Below are 12,185 nucleotides of genomic sequence, written 5' to 3'. Positions count from 1 at the left end.
ATTTAATTGACTAACTGTTAAACATTTAATCGTTATAAAAGTACTTTCAAATAAATTGGTTTGCATACATTTTGTTATAAATTAATTAGAAGTTATTTAAAAAAAAAACTAATTTCATCATTTATCTGTAAGAAAAATTTTAAAAGTTTCTGACTGTTATTGAAGTTTCTATGAATTATCTATCCAAATGTAAATATTTAATATTAAAAATTCTTGAAAATTCAAATTTTTGAAAATTTATTTTTTTTGCAAAGTTACTTGCTATAATGGATTCTCAGAAAATAGTTCAAGATTTTTCATGATTAATAACCATTTTTTATGTAGAAAGGACTTTATTTCTACTTACAATAATGTTAACTTTATATGAAAATTTTTATCTGTCTTATATATGTCTGTTAAATTTTTTTCGATAATTAAAAATATTTTTCAAAGTATTTTTTAAGTCTAGATTTTTTGACATTTAATCTTTCAAACTTTTCTAGATAAGAATATTTTTCCTTAGACTTTGTTTTTGACTTTATTCTTAAAACATTTTAGAATACCCTATTTTTATGTTATAAAAGGGGAAGAAGTGATCATTAAGTCTAGGGGGAGGGTATCATTATTTTTTACACATTATTATTTGCAATATTAATTATCTTAATATTATTTTTTTACCCTAACTTAACTTAAAATTGCTCACATCAAAAAGGGAGAGATTTTAAGTACCCCGTGATAATTTTGATATGATCAACCATGTCAAGTTAGATTCTGTTGTTGTTTAACCCCTGCTTTTAAGTACATTGGAACTTAGGAGCACAAGAAGTCGAGCGAAAGACGCAGCTAGCGAGAAGGATAGCATGGGAGAGAGTCGACGGGCTCGGTGTGTCTGAGGGACCAAGTGTTGCGAAAAAGTATGCTGGCAGATGAGAAGGAAGCACGCGATATTTCCAAAGGACGAGAAGCTGGAGCGGAAGCTTGCTTGAGGAGAAAAGAAGCTAAACTGCCTTATAGAAGGTGCCTTCCATGAACAGTGCGAAGGCTCCTTCAAGTTATTGTGTTGGTGCAATCGACCTATAGGGTTTTGATGTTTGAAATGTACCTTAGTCTAGTTAGTTTGACTAATGGTTTAATGTTTGGAAGAGAAAATTGACTAGCAAGGGTAGGTCCTAACCAAAGGATAGGGAGGTGAGAAGTCTACTAAGTGACTAGTCCTAATTGGAGGTTAAGCAAGGGAAAGTCTTAGTGAGTGAAGTCGGGCCCTCGTAAGTGAAGTTAACTGGTGAAAGTCCTGGTGAGTGAAACCGGATCCTAGTAAGTAAAGCTAGGTGGTGGAAGTCCTAGTGACACTACAAGAATAATAGTCTATTATGACACACATAAATGTCCTTATAGTATATTTATGGTGACACTAACATTTTAGTGACATCTCCAAAAAACGCCCTATATAGTGATGTCGTTTTAGACCTTCCTCACATTCCTGACATTTTATAATGTCGTTATACAATATCAATGCTAACGTCAAAAGTGTCACAATTTCAAAATATAATGACACTCTAAAATGTCAAGAAAAATCATATTTTAAAGACATTTATATTTGTCTTGTTATGATTATAATATGGACAAAGTTAAATGTCACCAAAACTCATTTATTATGACATTTATATTTTTTATAAGGACAATAAAAAATATCAATAAAAATAATTTATAAAATCATTTTAAAATATCACATTAACTAATCTATAATAACATTAATAAATATCATTATAATAATTTATAAATATATTTAAAATGATCACTAATATTTATTTAGAATATAATATGACTTCAATATTTATATATCATCACAATTCATCCACCGTTTAGAATAGAAAAAAAATTATAAAATATAATTTAAAATGCAAGTAGATCATCTAAATTCATCTATAAATATTTGGGTCAAAGTTACAAATGCAAACTAATGATGAGTCTTTTACATCCAAAACTAGTTATACACTATACTCAAAATATTAAATTTTAGAAGGGAATCATATCACCTCTGAATATGAGGTAGCACAACTAAGAAGGGCATTCATGTAGTTGACTTGAATACTAAGGTTTGTTGCAATCCTCAACAGTCTTTCGTATTATCCGAGTTGCAGTAAAGAACAAGGTTTGCAGGGTCATACTTGAGTCCTTCCCGTAAGCTAAGCTTGCTTCCATAAATTTTCTTGAGTTAAAGAGTTCATTGCCTAATGCTCGTGCTTGAGATATAGCTCTTGTGTTGTTCAATAATGTATATATCTCCACATTTCTAGGATGAATCTGCTTTGCTTATTGTGAAGACATTTTCAAACCTGAAAATTATTCATTACACATTTTCAATGAACATAAAAATATTGAAAACTACCTTAATATGCAATATAACACTTTAACATTAGCTTCCTCGAGCCATGTCAACTTCGACATTGACAGCATACAAGTATGAATTTGCCAGCATACCAAAAAACTTAGTATTTGAGGATGGTGAATTTACACTATCAAGTTTAAATACATTGGATATGACCATATCAGCTTCTTCAAGTTGATGAAGTTAAAGTTACGCTTCACATTTTGAAGCCATTACCTGCAATTGTGGGCATTATAAGAATACATTATTGTATTATCTTATAATAACATTAACATGACATCCAAACTAATGAGATTAAGTGCTAGTATGAATTTACAAATGATGAAGCATTTGCTCCTTCAATGAAGGCAGCATCACTCTCCTTAAGGTCACTCTTCCAATCTACAACCTTTCGGGCTTCTGCACACATGTCCAAATGTCTTTCCACTGCTTGAAGCTCCCTAAATTCAACATAATGTAAACTTAACCTAGCAAGAGATGTTTCCTAGCATTCTCAACTTAACCTAACCTATTGACCAAAATAAACAGTTTATTTAGAAGAATGCATATTTCAGTATAAGATTTACTCATCAACATCATTTATCACAATGAGTCAAAAGAAAGAACAATGAAATTTAAAAACTAAAACAAACTAAGCACAAAAAACAACAATTTGTTTTTCTTCTCAAGCTCTTGAGTTCATATAACATGATAAAAAACTTCACGTGTTATTATTTATTTCTGATCACAATATTTGTTGCAGTGTGGTCTACTAATCATAGTAAACAAAACATACACTTGATTGTATGTCTAGAATTCAATTAATCATATATAAGTGCATCCGGAGCAACATTAATATATGGCAATAACAATGTTATTTTTTTGTTTTCTTATTGAGCAACACAAGGATGCATTTTAATTACTGCAATTAATGGCACTCCAAGGCTATCTACCAATATTGTGAGTTAAAACAGAAGAATGTAAGACAAATATATGGGTAGTAATTTATTTAAAGTTGTTCCATCACAATTCTACAAAAAGATCTCTTTTACAATTTAGAATTGTGATCAAGCAAAATGACTGTAGTAAGGACAAGGGATTGATGTTGCAACTTTGAAAACAAATATAAACAATGCAAAAATCATAAGACAACTCTACCATAAAAAAAAGATGCAACCTTATCAATCAGAATAAAATTTGATAAAATTGAGATAGTTCTTCGATTATACCTATTAATTATGTAATAGAAGTATTCATAAATAAATTACATGTCATAATTAATAACAGTAGTGGGTGACTAGCTCCAAGGAAATGAATCATATGCAATTAAGCAATATCAATATCTCAGCATAACACTAGGACCAGTAGCAATCAATTTGCAAACTTGAATTAGAAAGAATGGAACATTTTTAAAGTGTTACAACCTTATAAGCAACGATGCCAACCTTTGCTGTGCATGCCTGAAAGCAGGATCCAAAACCAATGCCTCTTCACACTCCTTTATATAAAATTGAATTGATAGTTTAATATGGGAGATGTGCTTATTAGTGGTAAATCTACTTGTATTGCATGCAGACTGATTTATTTCATTCTCATTCTTCCATTCATGTCTTCTATAGCACAATTTAATTACTCAAACATTTCTAAAGCCAAGGAGATAGAAAAAACAAAACAAAATTGAGCATCATACCTTCTTCAAGGATTTCAGATCTTTGAAGAACACGTCTGAAGAAGAAAATTGATCCTTCAACCGTGCACCAACATTAGCGCAATGACAACAAGCATCAAGACCAACACCCGCCATCACAACTATGCCGTGAGAGGAGAAATTGAAAAGGGGAGGGGAACATGTGCCAACCAACAAACAAGGAAAATAGTTAGAAAAAGAGAAGAATACAGTGCTCGCAACATATCCTTCGGACGTGCTCCAGCAAGAGCGCTACGAGACCGTGCCATGAGGGGAAGAATTGAAAAGCGGGGAGGGGCAATCGAGGATTAAGACACAAACCTGTGAGAAGATGAATGTCGGGAAAGGAAAGACCGATCAATTCGACTCGGTGCTGCGTGAGGAAAAGGGCAAGCTTCCTACTAGTATATGGAGATGGAAAAGGGCGAGAGTTTCAGAAGAAGATAGCAATGTCGCTACCTCGCTATAGGTCACTGCCCGGCATCGTCCCCCTCGTATGTGCCTATTTGTGAATGGGTTACCTAGTGAGGCATCGACCCCTTCGCGTGTAGCCATTCGCGAATATGCCGCTAGTGAACCAACGGCCTGGCGAGGTTGCAGCCCTCTCGAGTGTGATCGCTTGTAAAATGGTTGCTCGTCGCCTGGCGAGGTTGTGCGCGGTGTTGCGGAAAAGGAAGAAGTGAGAAATAGGGTTACCTTTGAACCACTACTTGCTTGCTACAGAGAGGGAAAAACCTGGCTGTGCTGTGGAGAGGGAAGAAAAGAAGAGGTGGGAGATGGAAGAAACCTAGCAGCGATAAAGAAAAGGAATGAAGAAGAAATGGGAGAGGGAAGGAAATGATAGGGTCAAAGGAAAAGGTTTGATTAATATGTTTATAATGTAATGACATTTATAAAATATGTCACGGGAAAACGTCTAATATGATGATTTTTATAAAAAATTAATTAGATGCAAAGAGTGTCATTATACAATATTTATAATGACACTTTTTAATAAGTGTCGTAAAGAAAATGTCATAATAGATGTTTTTTCTTGTAGTGTGAGTGAAATCGGGCGCTAGTGAGTGAAGCCAGGTGATGGAGGTCCTGGTGACTGAAGCCAGATAATGGAAGTCCTAGTAAGTGAAGCTGGACATCCCTACAGGAAGGTAACACTAGGTAATATGTGATCGCGGTCGATTGGACCAGTGAATTATTAATAATGATAACATTGTTTTTCCTTACCATTTTTGTATCTATTGTGCTAACTCAGTGTTGCAGGCAAGTGTTAGTAGATCAACTTGGTCGGATACTAAGCAATGCCAGAGAAAATCCAGACGGGTCTGAAGGACCAGATGTTTGGCAGGTAAGTAAAGGTAAGTCACTAAAGGGAGTGATTCGGTGAGAACGTGTTCCCCATTGAGGGAACTGTAGGCGTCGATTCAATTTAGGTCTATTTGGGAAGCTTAAGTTGAGATCTTGATTAAATTCTGGTCTCCTGGAGATAAGATCCAATTACTACCCTATTTGCTATGTTGTGCTAACTCTGTTTTGCAGGATAGGTATAATCTTCGATTGTCCGGACTAACCTTTTCTGGTAGGAAGAAGGCTGTTGAAGAAAGGACTCAGGGTGCCCGGTAGGGATCCGTACGCTCGAACTCCGAGCGCCCAGAGTTGGTCCGGGCTCCCAAAGCAGGCTCGCCCGAGCGCAGCCACGGGCGTTGAAGCAGTCTAAGCGCCTGGACCCAAAAACTCATCCACAAGCTTATGTGGAGCACGTCGATTGGCCGAGCCATGTGATCTAAGCATCCGGAGGGGTTCTAGGCGCCCAGAGTAGACCTATTTAAAGGCCCTCGACTTGGAGCTTCAGAACAATAATCACTACAAATCGTCTTCTTGCTTGGTGCTCCGAAAAGGCTCTCGCAACGCTGCTACGCTTCACCGACAACCGACGACCAAGACTTTTCCATTTTATTGTTGTTATTGGTAACTTTTATTTCCAGTTCTTGTACTTTTCTCCTGTAATATTTTGTGAATTGTTAGTAGATTGCCCAATGAAAACACTCGACTAGTGCGGGCTTTGGAGTAGGATTCGTGGAAGGCTCCGAACCAATTAAAACTCAGTTTGTTAGCATTGGTTCATTTTTTCCGTTGCGTACTTTGATTAATTTGCTAACAATTTTCACAATCGCTATTCACCCCACCCCCTCTAGCATTCTTTCCAATCCTACATATTGAAAGCGTCTTCCATGAACAGTTCAAAGGCGCCTTCAATGGCTTGAAGGTGCTTTCCATGAACAGTTCAAAGATGTCTTTCATGAACAGTTCAAAGGTGCCTTCCCAATGATCGTTGGCAAAGATAAAACTTTATCTTCGCACAAATAAAATTGCTATGCTAGAGGCACCTTCCACGAAGGCGCCTTCCAACCTCGGATAGAATTTTCCAGGGGTTATAAAAAGACCCCTGGATTTAGGAATAATTCAACAACCGTTATATTTATTTCCTAGCACATTTCTGAGCGTTCAACGTGTGTAATAGGCTTCTCTGCCTACACGAAAGAGATCTTTTCAGTACTTTCTTCTATCTTGGATTAACAACCACCTAGGTTGTAACCAAATAAGTTCTTAGTGTCTTTAATTTATTAGTTGTTTAATTTTCTTTTTATAAGTATGTTGCTAATCTGAGTTGAAAGTTTGAGAAAGGTTTTTATTTTCTTTTTAAACAGGTAATTCATCCTCTCTTGACGGCCCAATCTGCTCCAACATCTTCCTCCTACATTGTCATATTAGGAAGACCAATGCTAAATGACTTTCAAGCTATATATAGTATCAATGTTTCATTAAAAAATAAAGTTCCTAGTGGAGAGTAGGTTAGAGAAGCCAAAGGAGACCATCAGACCTCTCACAAGTGCTACATGGATTTCATCCAAATGGATTTGTGTAAAACCCAAAAGATTCAAGAATCTCTATAAGTCGAAATAGAAGCCCCTTCTCCATTAGGAGGATCAAGGTTAGTTTCGTCACCGTTGATGAGATTTTCTGTTATAATGTTATGCCATTCGTTTTAAAGAATGCATGGGTACCTTATCAGCAAATGATGGGTTGAGTGTCTTGCTACCAAATCAGAAGAAATATCGAGGTTTATGTGGATAATATTCTAATCAAAACTAGGCAGGCCAAAGATCTAATGGCTGATATAGAAGAAACTTTCGGTACTCTGAGGAAGCTTGGGCTTAAATTAAACTCGAGCAAATACTTATTTGGCATAAAAAGTTGGTGATTTCTAAGGTATATGGTTACTAAACAAGAAATTGAAGCTAACCTAGAGAAAGTCAAAGTGATTCAACAAATGTCTCCTCCATAGAATCTTCAAGAAGCACAAAGATTGGTTGGTTGAATCACAACCTTTTCCAAGTTCATCTCCCGATCGGCTAACCAGAGTCTCCCTTTTCTCAAAGTACTTTGGCGGGCCTCTAAATTTGAGTGGGATGAAAAATATAATCAGGCCTTTATGGAGCTTAAGGAAAACTCGCCTGAACTACCCACCCTTTCCAAGCCAATGGTAGGTGAGAGCTTATCACTATATCTATTAGTCGCCGAACAACGAGTATGTTCTGTCCTACTTCGCGAAAAAGGTAACATCCAATATCCAATCTATTTATTAAGTCATTTTATAAAAGATACAAAGAGTCGATACTCTGTTCTGGACAAATTGGTCTTGACCGCCCGACGGTTGAGACCCTATTTCTTATCTCATCCAGAGGCAATCCTCACTAATAGTCCTTTGGGGCGAATATTAACCAACTCGGAAGCTTCAGGTCGACTAGTCAACTGTGTAGGGGACCGGTGGCCGGCTAGAAGGGGGGTTGGATAGCTAAGTCACCCTCAATTTACTTTCTTCTCTACAAGGTGTTAGTGCGTAGAGGAATATACTAAACAAAAACAATAAGAACAAGCAAGAAAGCATAAACGCTAACACAAATCCTTTACGTGATTCGGAGATTGCTTGCTCTTACTCCACGGCGTGTCCTTGAGGTGGACGAGCCCTTGATCCTTCGGTGGATCAATCCTCGGTAATTTCCGGCTAGCTCTTACTCATTCTCGGTGGAGTACAACCTCTCACAAAGCTCTCTTCCTCTTATAAGATGAAGACTTAGATTAGGAGGAAGAGAATGACTTAGAAGCTTTGGATAATTGCTAAGAAGTTATTCAGAAGCATGAGTAATCTCCTTCAAGTCCCAAAACTTCCCTTAAATAAGAGGAGAGAGTTGATCATCATATCAACTCATCTCAGCACTAGTCAATTAACAAAACCATCAGTCGACTGGTGTTACCGTTAGAGGTAGCCAACGACTACTTTATGTAGGACCGTTAGATTCGATAGAGGGGGGGGGTGAATATCGATTCGAAAAAGACGAGTATAAACGCAGTGGAAAAATAAAGTAGACACAGATATTTTTACTTCGTTCGGAGCCTGTGACGACTCCTACTCGAAGGCCCGTGGTCCTTGACCACTTTCGTTGGGCAATCACTAACAAGTCGAAATATGATTACAGAATAAGTACAGGAAATGCTAGTAATAATAAAGCAATACCGACAAAGAAAAATCAAATAAACACCGGAGGAGTACTTTTGTCGGAGCGTTGTTGACGTCGCACTTGAACGTCGACCAGCAAGACCAGCAGTAGAAGAGTTCTCAGTAAAAATTGATTTATGAAGCTCCTGCCTGGGGCTTCTTTTATATCTCTTCCGGGCGCTGGATCCCTGGCGCATGGAGTGTGACGTAACTGCTCAAACCAAGATGCTTCACGTGGCGGCGACTTGGCTGGATAAAATTCGCCTTCCGGGCGCCCTTCAGTGCCTGGACCACCTTGTTAAAGACTCTTTTTCCTGCAAAACAAAGTTAGTCCGAGGCAAATATACATCCTGTAAAACAAATTGTTAGCACAGTTAAAGTTCAACAGATGGATAAAGAGAGTATGACTTAGATTCCGTCTTTCCGAGACCGGAATCTAGTCACGATCTCGACTTAGGCATCTGAAATGGATCTAAGCTGGATCGACGCCTAATGTCCCCTTCTCGGGAACGCGTCCTCACAGTCACTCCCCTCCAGTGACTTACCTCACTTACCTGCCAGACGTCCGGTCAGCCCGTCGACCCGTCTGGACTTCTCGCCAAGCGTCCGGTCAGCCCGTCGACCCGCTTGGACTTCTCGCCAGCTATCCGGTCAGCCCGTCGACCTAGCTGGACTTCTCGCCAAGCGTCCGGTCAGCCCGTCGACCCGCTTGGACTTCTCGCCAGCTATCCGGTCAGCCCGTCGACCTAGCTGGACTTTTCCTGCACACTCGATCAAAGTGTCAGACAACAACAAAACTAACTTAACCTATTTGTCATTCATCAAAACCTGGGTTAAATCGTTAGTGCTAACCGCACCAACAATCTCTCCCTTTTTGATGGAATGACAACCTGGTTAAGTTAGTGAAAACATATGCAAGAAACAACATGCATTTATGTGGTTTTAAAGTTAGTTTGTATTTTCAAATTGGTTTAGCTAACTTAACCACCTAACCCTCCTCCCCCTTTGGCATTCATCAAAAAAATGAACAAAGGTAAATAATCATAGTGAAGAGTTACTGTAACAGGTAATCAAATTTTGAAAGATATCTAAGTTTGGTTCAAAATTTGAAAGATAAAAGTGCAATTTTTAACACCAAGTCAAAAAATAGTCAAGTTGACTTGGGGGAGACAGGTTGAGTTTTGAAAAGTATAAATTTAAGGTTAATCAAGTTTAACTCTCAAGCGTGTGGAATAGGTTTTTCAAATTTACTTTTTATGTTTAAGTAACATCTACTTTTCAAAAAGGTAAAATTTTCAACTTCGATTTTTCAAAACAAAGCAAAAATTAAATAATTTTTCAAGAAATAAAATTTTTCCAAAATTAATTTTTAAGGCTAATTTGATAAAGGCTAAATTTGGAAATAGTTAATTTTTCAAATCAGGTTTGAAAATTGGGTGGGATTAAACTTTCACATTTTTCAAATACTTAGTTAAATTTAAATTTTGTAAATCAATGTTCAAACATAGGTTAGGTTTTAAAAGGCATTTTTCAAACACACAAAATTTGAGTTAATTCTCCCCCTGAACTTGATATTTAACTTTAACCAACTGTCTAACCAATTAGGTACTAACTAGCTATCAGAGGATAGTAGCTTTCACATGGTTAGTCAGATTAAGTTGATTACAAGCAGTCAGTTTTTTTGACTTGACTGATTAACTTTAATCTGATTAATATCTGAGTTGTATTTAACGTCCAGACTTATGTTGATGCACTGAAATAAGCATCTTAAGTCCAGACAGTTGGCCTATGCATCTCACCCCTTTCTATGTTTGTCAAATACAAGCAAGGTAAACCTAGGGTGTTGGTGAGATGCTCAAAAACTAGTCCTATGGGTACATGCTTTCTAAGGATTCAAAACTAGTCTAAGGCAAAAACTGTTTTTGAAAATCTAAGAATGGAGAGTTTGAAAACAAATAAATTTGACTTATAATTTGGTAAAATCATTTTTGAAAGTATTTTTGAAAGATCCTAGTCTATTAAGCACATCCCTAATTTTCGTCGTAAGTTACTAAATTCACTTTCAGGGAGAGGTTTTGTAAAAATGTCAGCTAAATTTGATTTGGACTCAATGTACTTGAGTTCAATATCGCCTTTAGTAACATGATCCCTGATGAAGTGGTGTCTAATTTCAATATGTTTGGTTCTTGAATGATGCACAGGATTCTTGGTTAAGTTAATTGAACTTATATTGTCAATTAATACTTTTACATTTGTGATATTTAAGTTGAAATCTTTTAGAGTATGCATCATCAATAATATTTTTGCAACACATTCGCCTATAGCTATGTATTCTGACTCAGTTGTAGACAGAGCAACACAATATTGCTTTTTACTAAACCAGCTAACAAGTGATGCACCTAATAATTGGTATCCACCACTTGTGATTTTGGGGTCTAATTTGCATCCAGCATAATCTGAGTCAGAATACCCTATTAGTTCAAAATTATTTGTCCTAGGATACCAGATTCCTACATTTGTTGTTCCTTTAAGATATCTAAAAATTCTTTTAACCTGTGTCAAATGGGATTCCTTAGCACAAGTTTGGTATCTAGCACACATACTAACTGCAAATAAAATATCAGGTCGGCTTGCAGTTAAGTACAGTAGGCTACCTATTGCACTTCTATAATATTTTAAATCAATTGGTTTTCCATTTGGGTCACTATCTAAGATTGTGTTTACAGCCATCGGTGTTTTTATTTCTTTTGTATTTTCCATTCCGAATTTTTTAAGTAATTCTTTGGTGTATTTATGTTGAGAAATATAGTTTCCTACATTTGTCTGTTTGATTTGTAATCCTAAGAAATAGGTTAGTTTTCCTACTAAGCTCATTTCAAATTCTTTTTCCATTAGATTAATAAATTCTTCTAAAAATTCTGAATTTGTTGAGCCAAATATTATGTCATCCACGTATATTTGTGCGATAAATATGTTTGTATTTAATGATTTAACAAACAAGGTTGGGTCAATTTGACCTTGTTTGAATCCTTTAGATGTTAGGTAAGATGTTAGCCTCTCATACCACGCCTTGTTTAAGTCCATATAGGGCTTTCTTTAATTTAAAAACATAATCAGGGTGTTCTAAGCTTTCAAAACCAGGAGGCTGACCTACATAAACTTCTTCTTTGATTAGTCCATTAAGAAAGGCAGACTTAACATCCATTTGGTATAGTTTAAATCCCTTATGGGCTGCATAACTTAGTAACATTCTAATGGATTCTAATCTGGCTACTGGGGCATATGTTTCGTCATAGTCAAGTTCTTCAACTTGACTAAATCCTTTGGCAACCAGCCTAGCCTTATTTCTAGTAATTTCCCCAGTTTCACTTAGTTTGTTTCTGAATACCCATTTTGTTTCTATTATTTTCTTATTCTTAGGTGGTGGGACTAGGTCCCAGACCTCATTATGCTCAAATTGGGCTAGTTCTTCTTGCATAGCTATAATCCAATCTAGGTCTAGTAGGGATTCATCCACAGTTTTAGGTTCAATTTTTGAAATTAATGAAATTTGACTTAGGTTTCTAAAAGATGATCTGGTTTGAACTCTTAAGTCT

At 36.5% G+C, this 12,185-nt stretch overlaps 1 protein-coding gene across 5 annotated transcripts; it reads right to left on the bottom strand.

Moving 5' to 3' along the window:
- Window positions 1-1,923: 1,923 nt before the first annotated feature.
- On the bottom strand, window positions 1,924-4,873 carry LOC122021489 (inactive TPR repeat-containing thioredoxin TTL3-like). 5 transcript variants are annotated; one of them, XR_006122556.1, is made up of 5 exons: window positions 4,038-4,873; window positions 3,772-3,845; window positions 2,685-2,808; window positions 2,495-2,584; window positions 1,924-2,315 (listed from the first exon to the last, which is right to left on the bottom strand). XR_006122556.1 is itself a non-coding variant. In XM_042579610.1 (5 exons), the coding sequence occupies exons 2-5, from the start codon at window positions 4,149-4,151 to the stop codon at window positions 2,558-2,560; spliced, it is 339 nt and encodes a 112-aa protein (XP_042435544.1). In that variant the 5' UTR covers window positions 4,152-4,156; window positions 4,356-4,873; the 3' UTR covers window positions 2,322-2,557. The 5 variants fall into 5 exon arrangements, 2 of the variants coding, with proteins under 2 accessions (XP_042435544.1, XP_042435545.1); XM_042579610.1 differs by lacking the exon at window positions 1,924-2,315 and having other exon boundaries at window positions 2,322-2,584; window positions 4,038-4,156; window positions 4,356-4,873; XR_006122558.1 differs by lacking the exons at window positions 1,924-2,315; window positions 3,772-3,845 and having other exon boundaries at window positions 2,322-2,584; window positions 4,038-4,156; window positions 4,356-4,873.
- Window positions 4,874-12,185: the final 7,312 nt, after the last annotated feature.

This window comes from Zingiber officinale, chromosome 9A (assembly GCF_018446385.1).
Source record: "Zingiber officinale cultivar Zhangliang chromosome 9A, Zo_v1.1, whole genome shotgun sequence".
Classification (NCBI taxonomy): Eukaryota; Viridiplantae; Streptophyta; class Magnoliopsida; order Zingiberales; family Zingiberaceae; genus Zingiber; species Zingiber officinale.
The sequence above is the reverse complement of the archived record's forward strand: the minus strand, read 5'-3'. Positions and strand labels throughout refer to the sequence as shown.

Coding starts and splice junctions, on each gene's coding strand:
- LOC122021489 (XM_042579610.1), bottom strand. CDS start 4,151: ATGGCGGGTGTTGGTCTTGATGCTTGTTGTCATTGCGCTAATGTTGGT. Junction 2,809..3,771: donor TTGGCATCGTTGCTTATAAG/GTTGTAACACTT, acceptor TGTTGAATTTAG/GGAGCTTCAAGCAGTGGAAA. Junction 2,585..2,684: donor GAGCAAATGCTTCATCATTT/GTAAATTCATAC, acceptor CCACAATTGCAG/GTAATGGCTTCAAAATGTGA.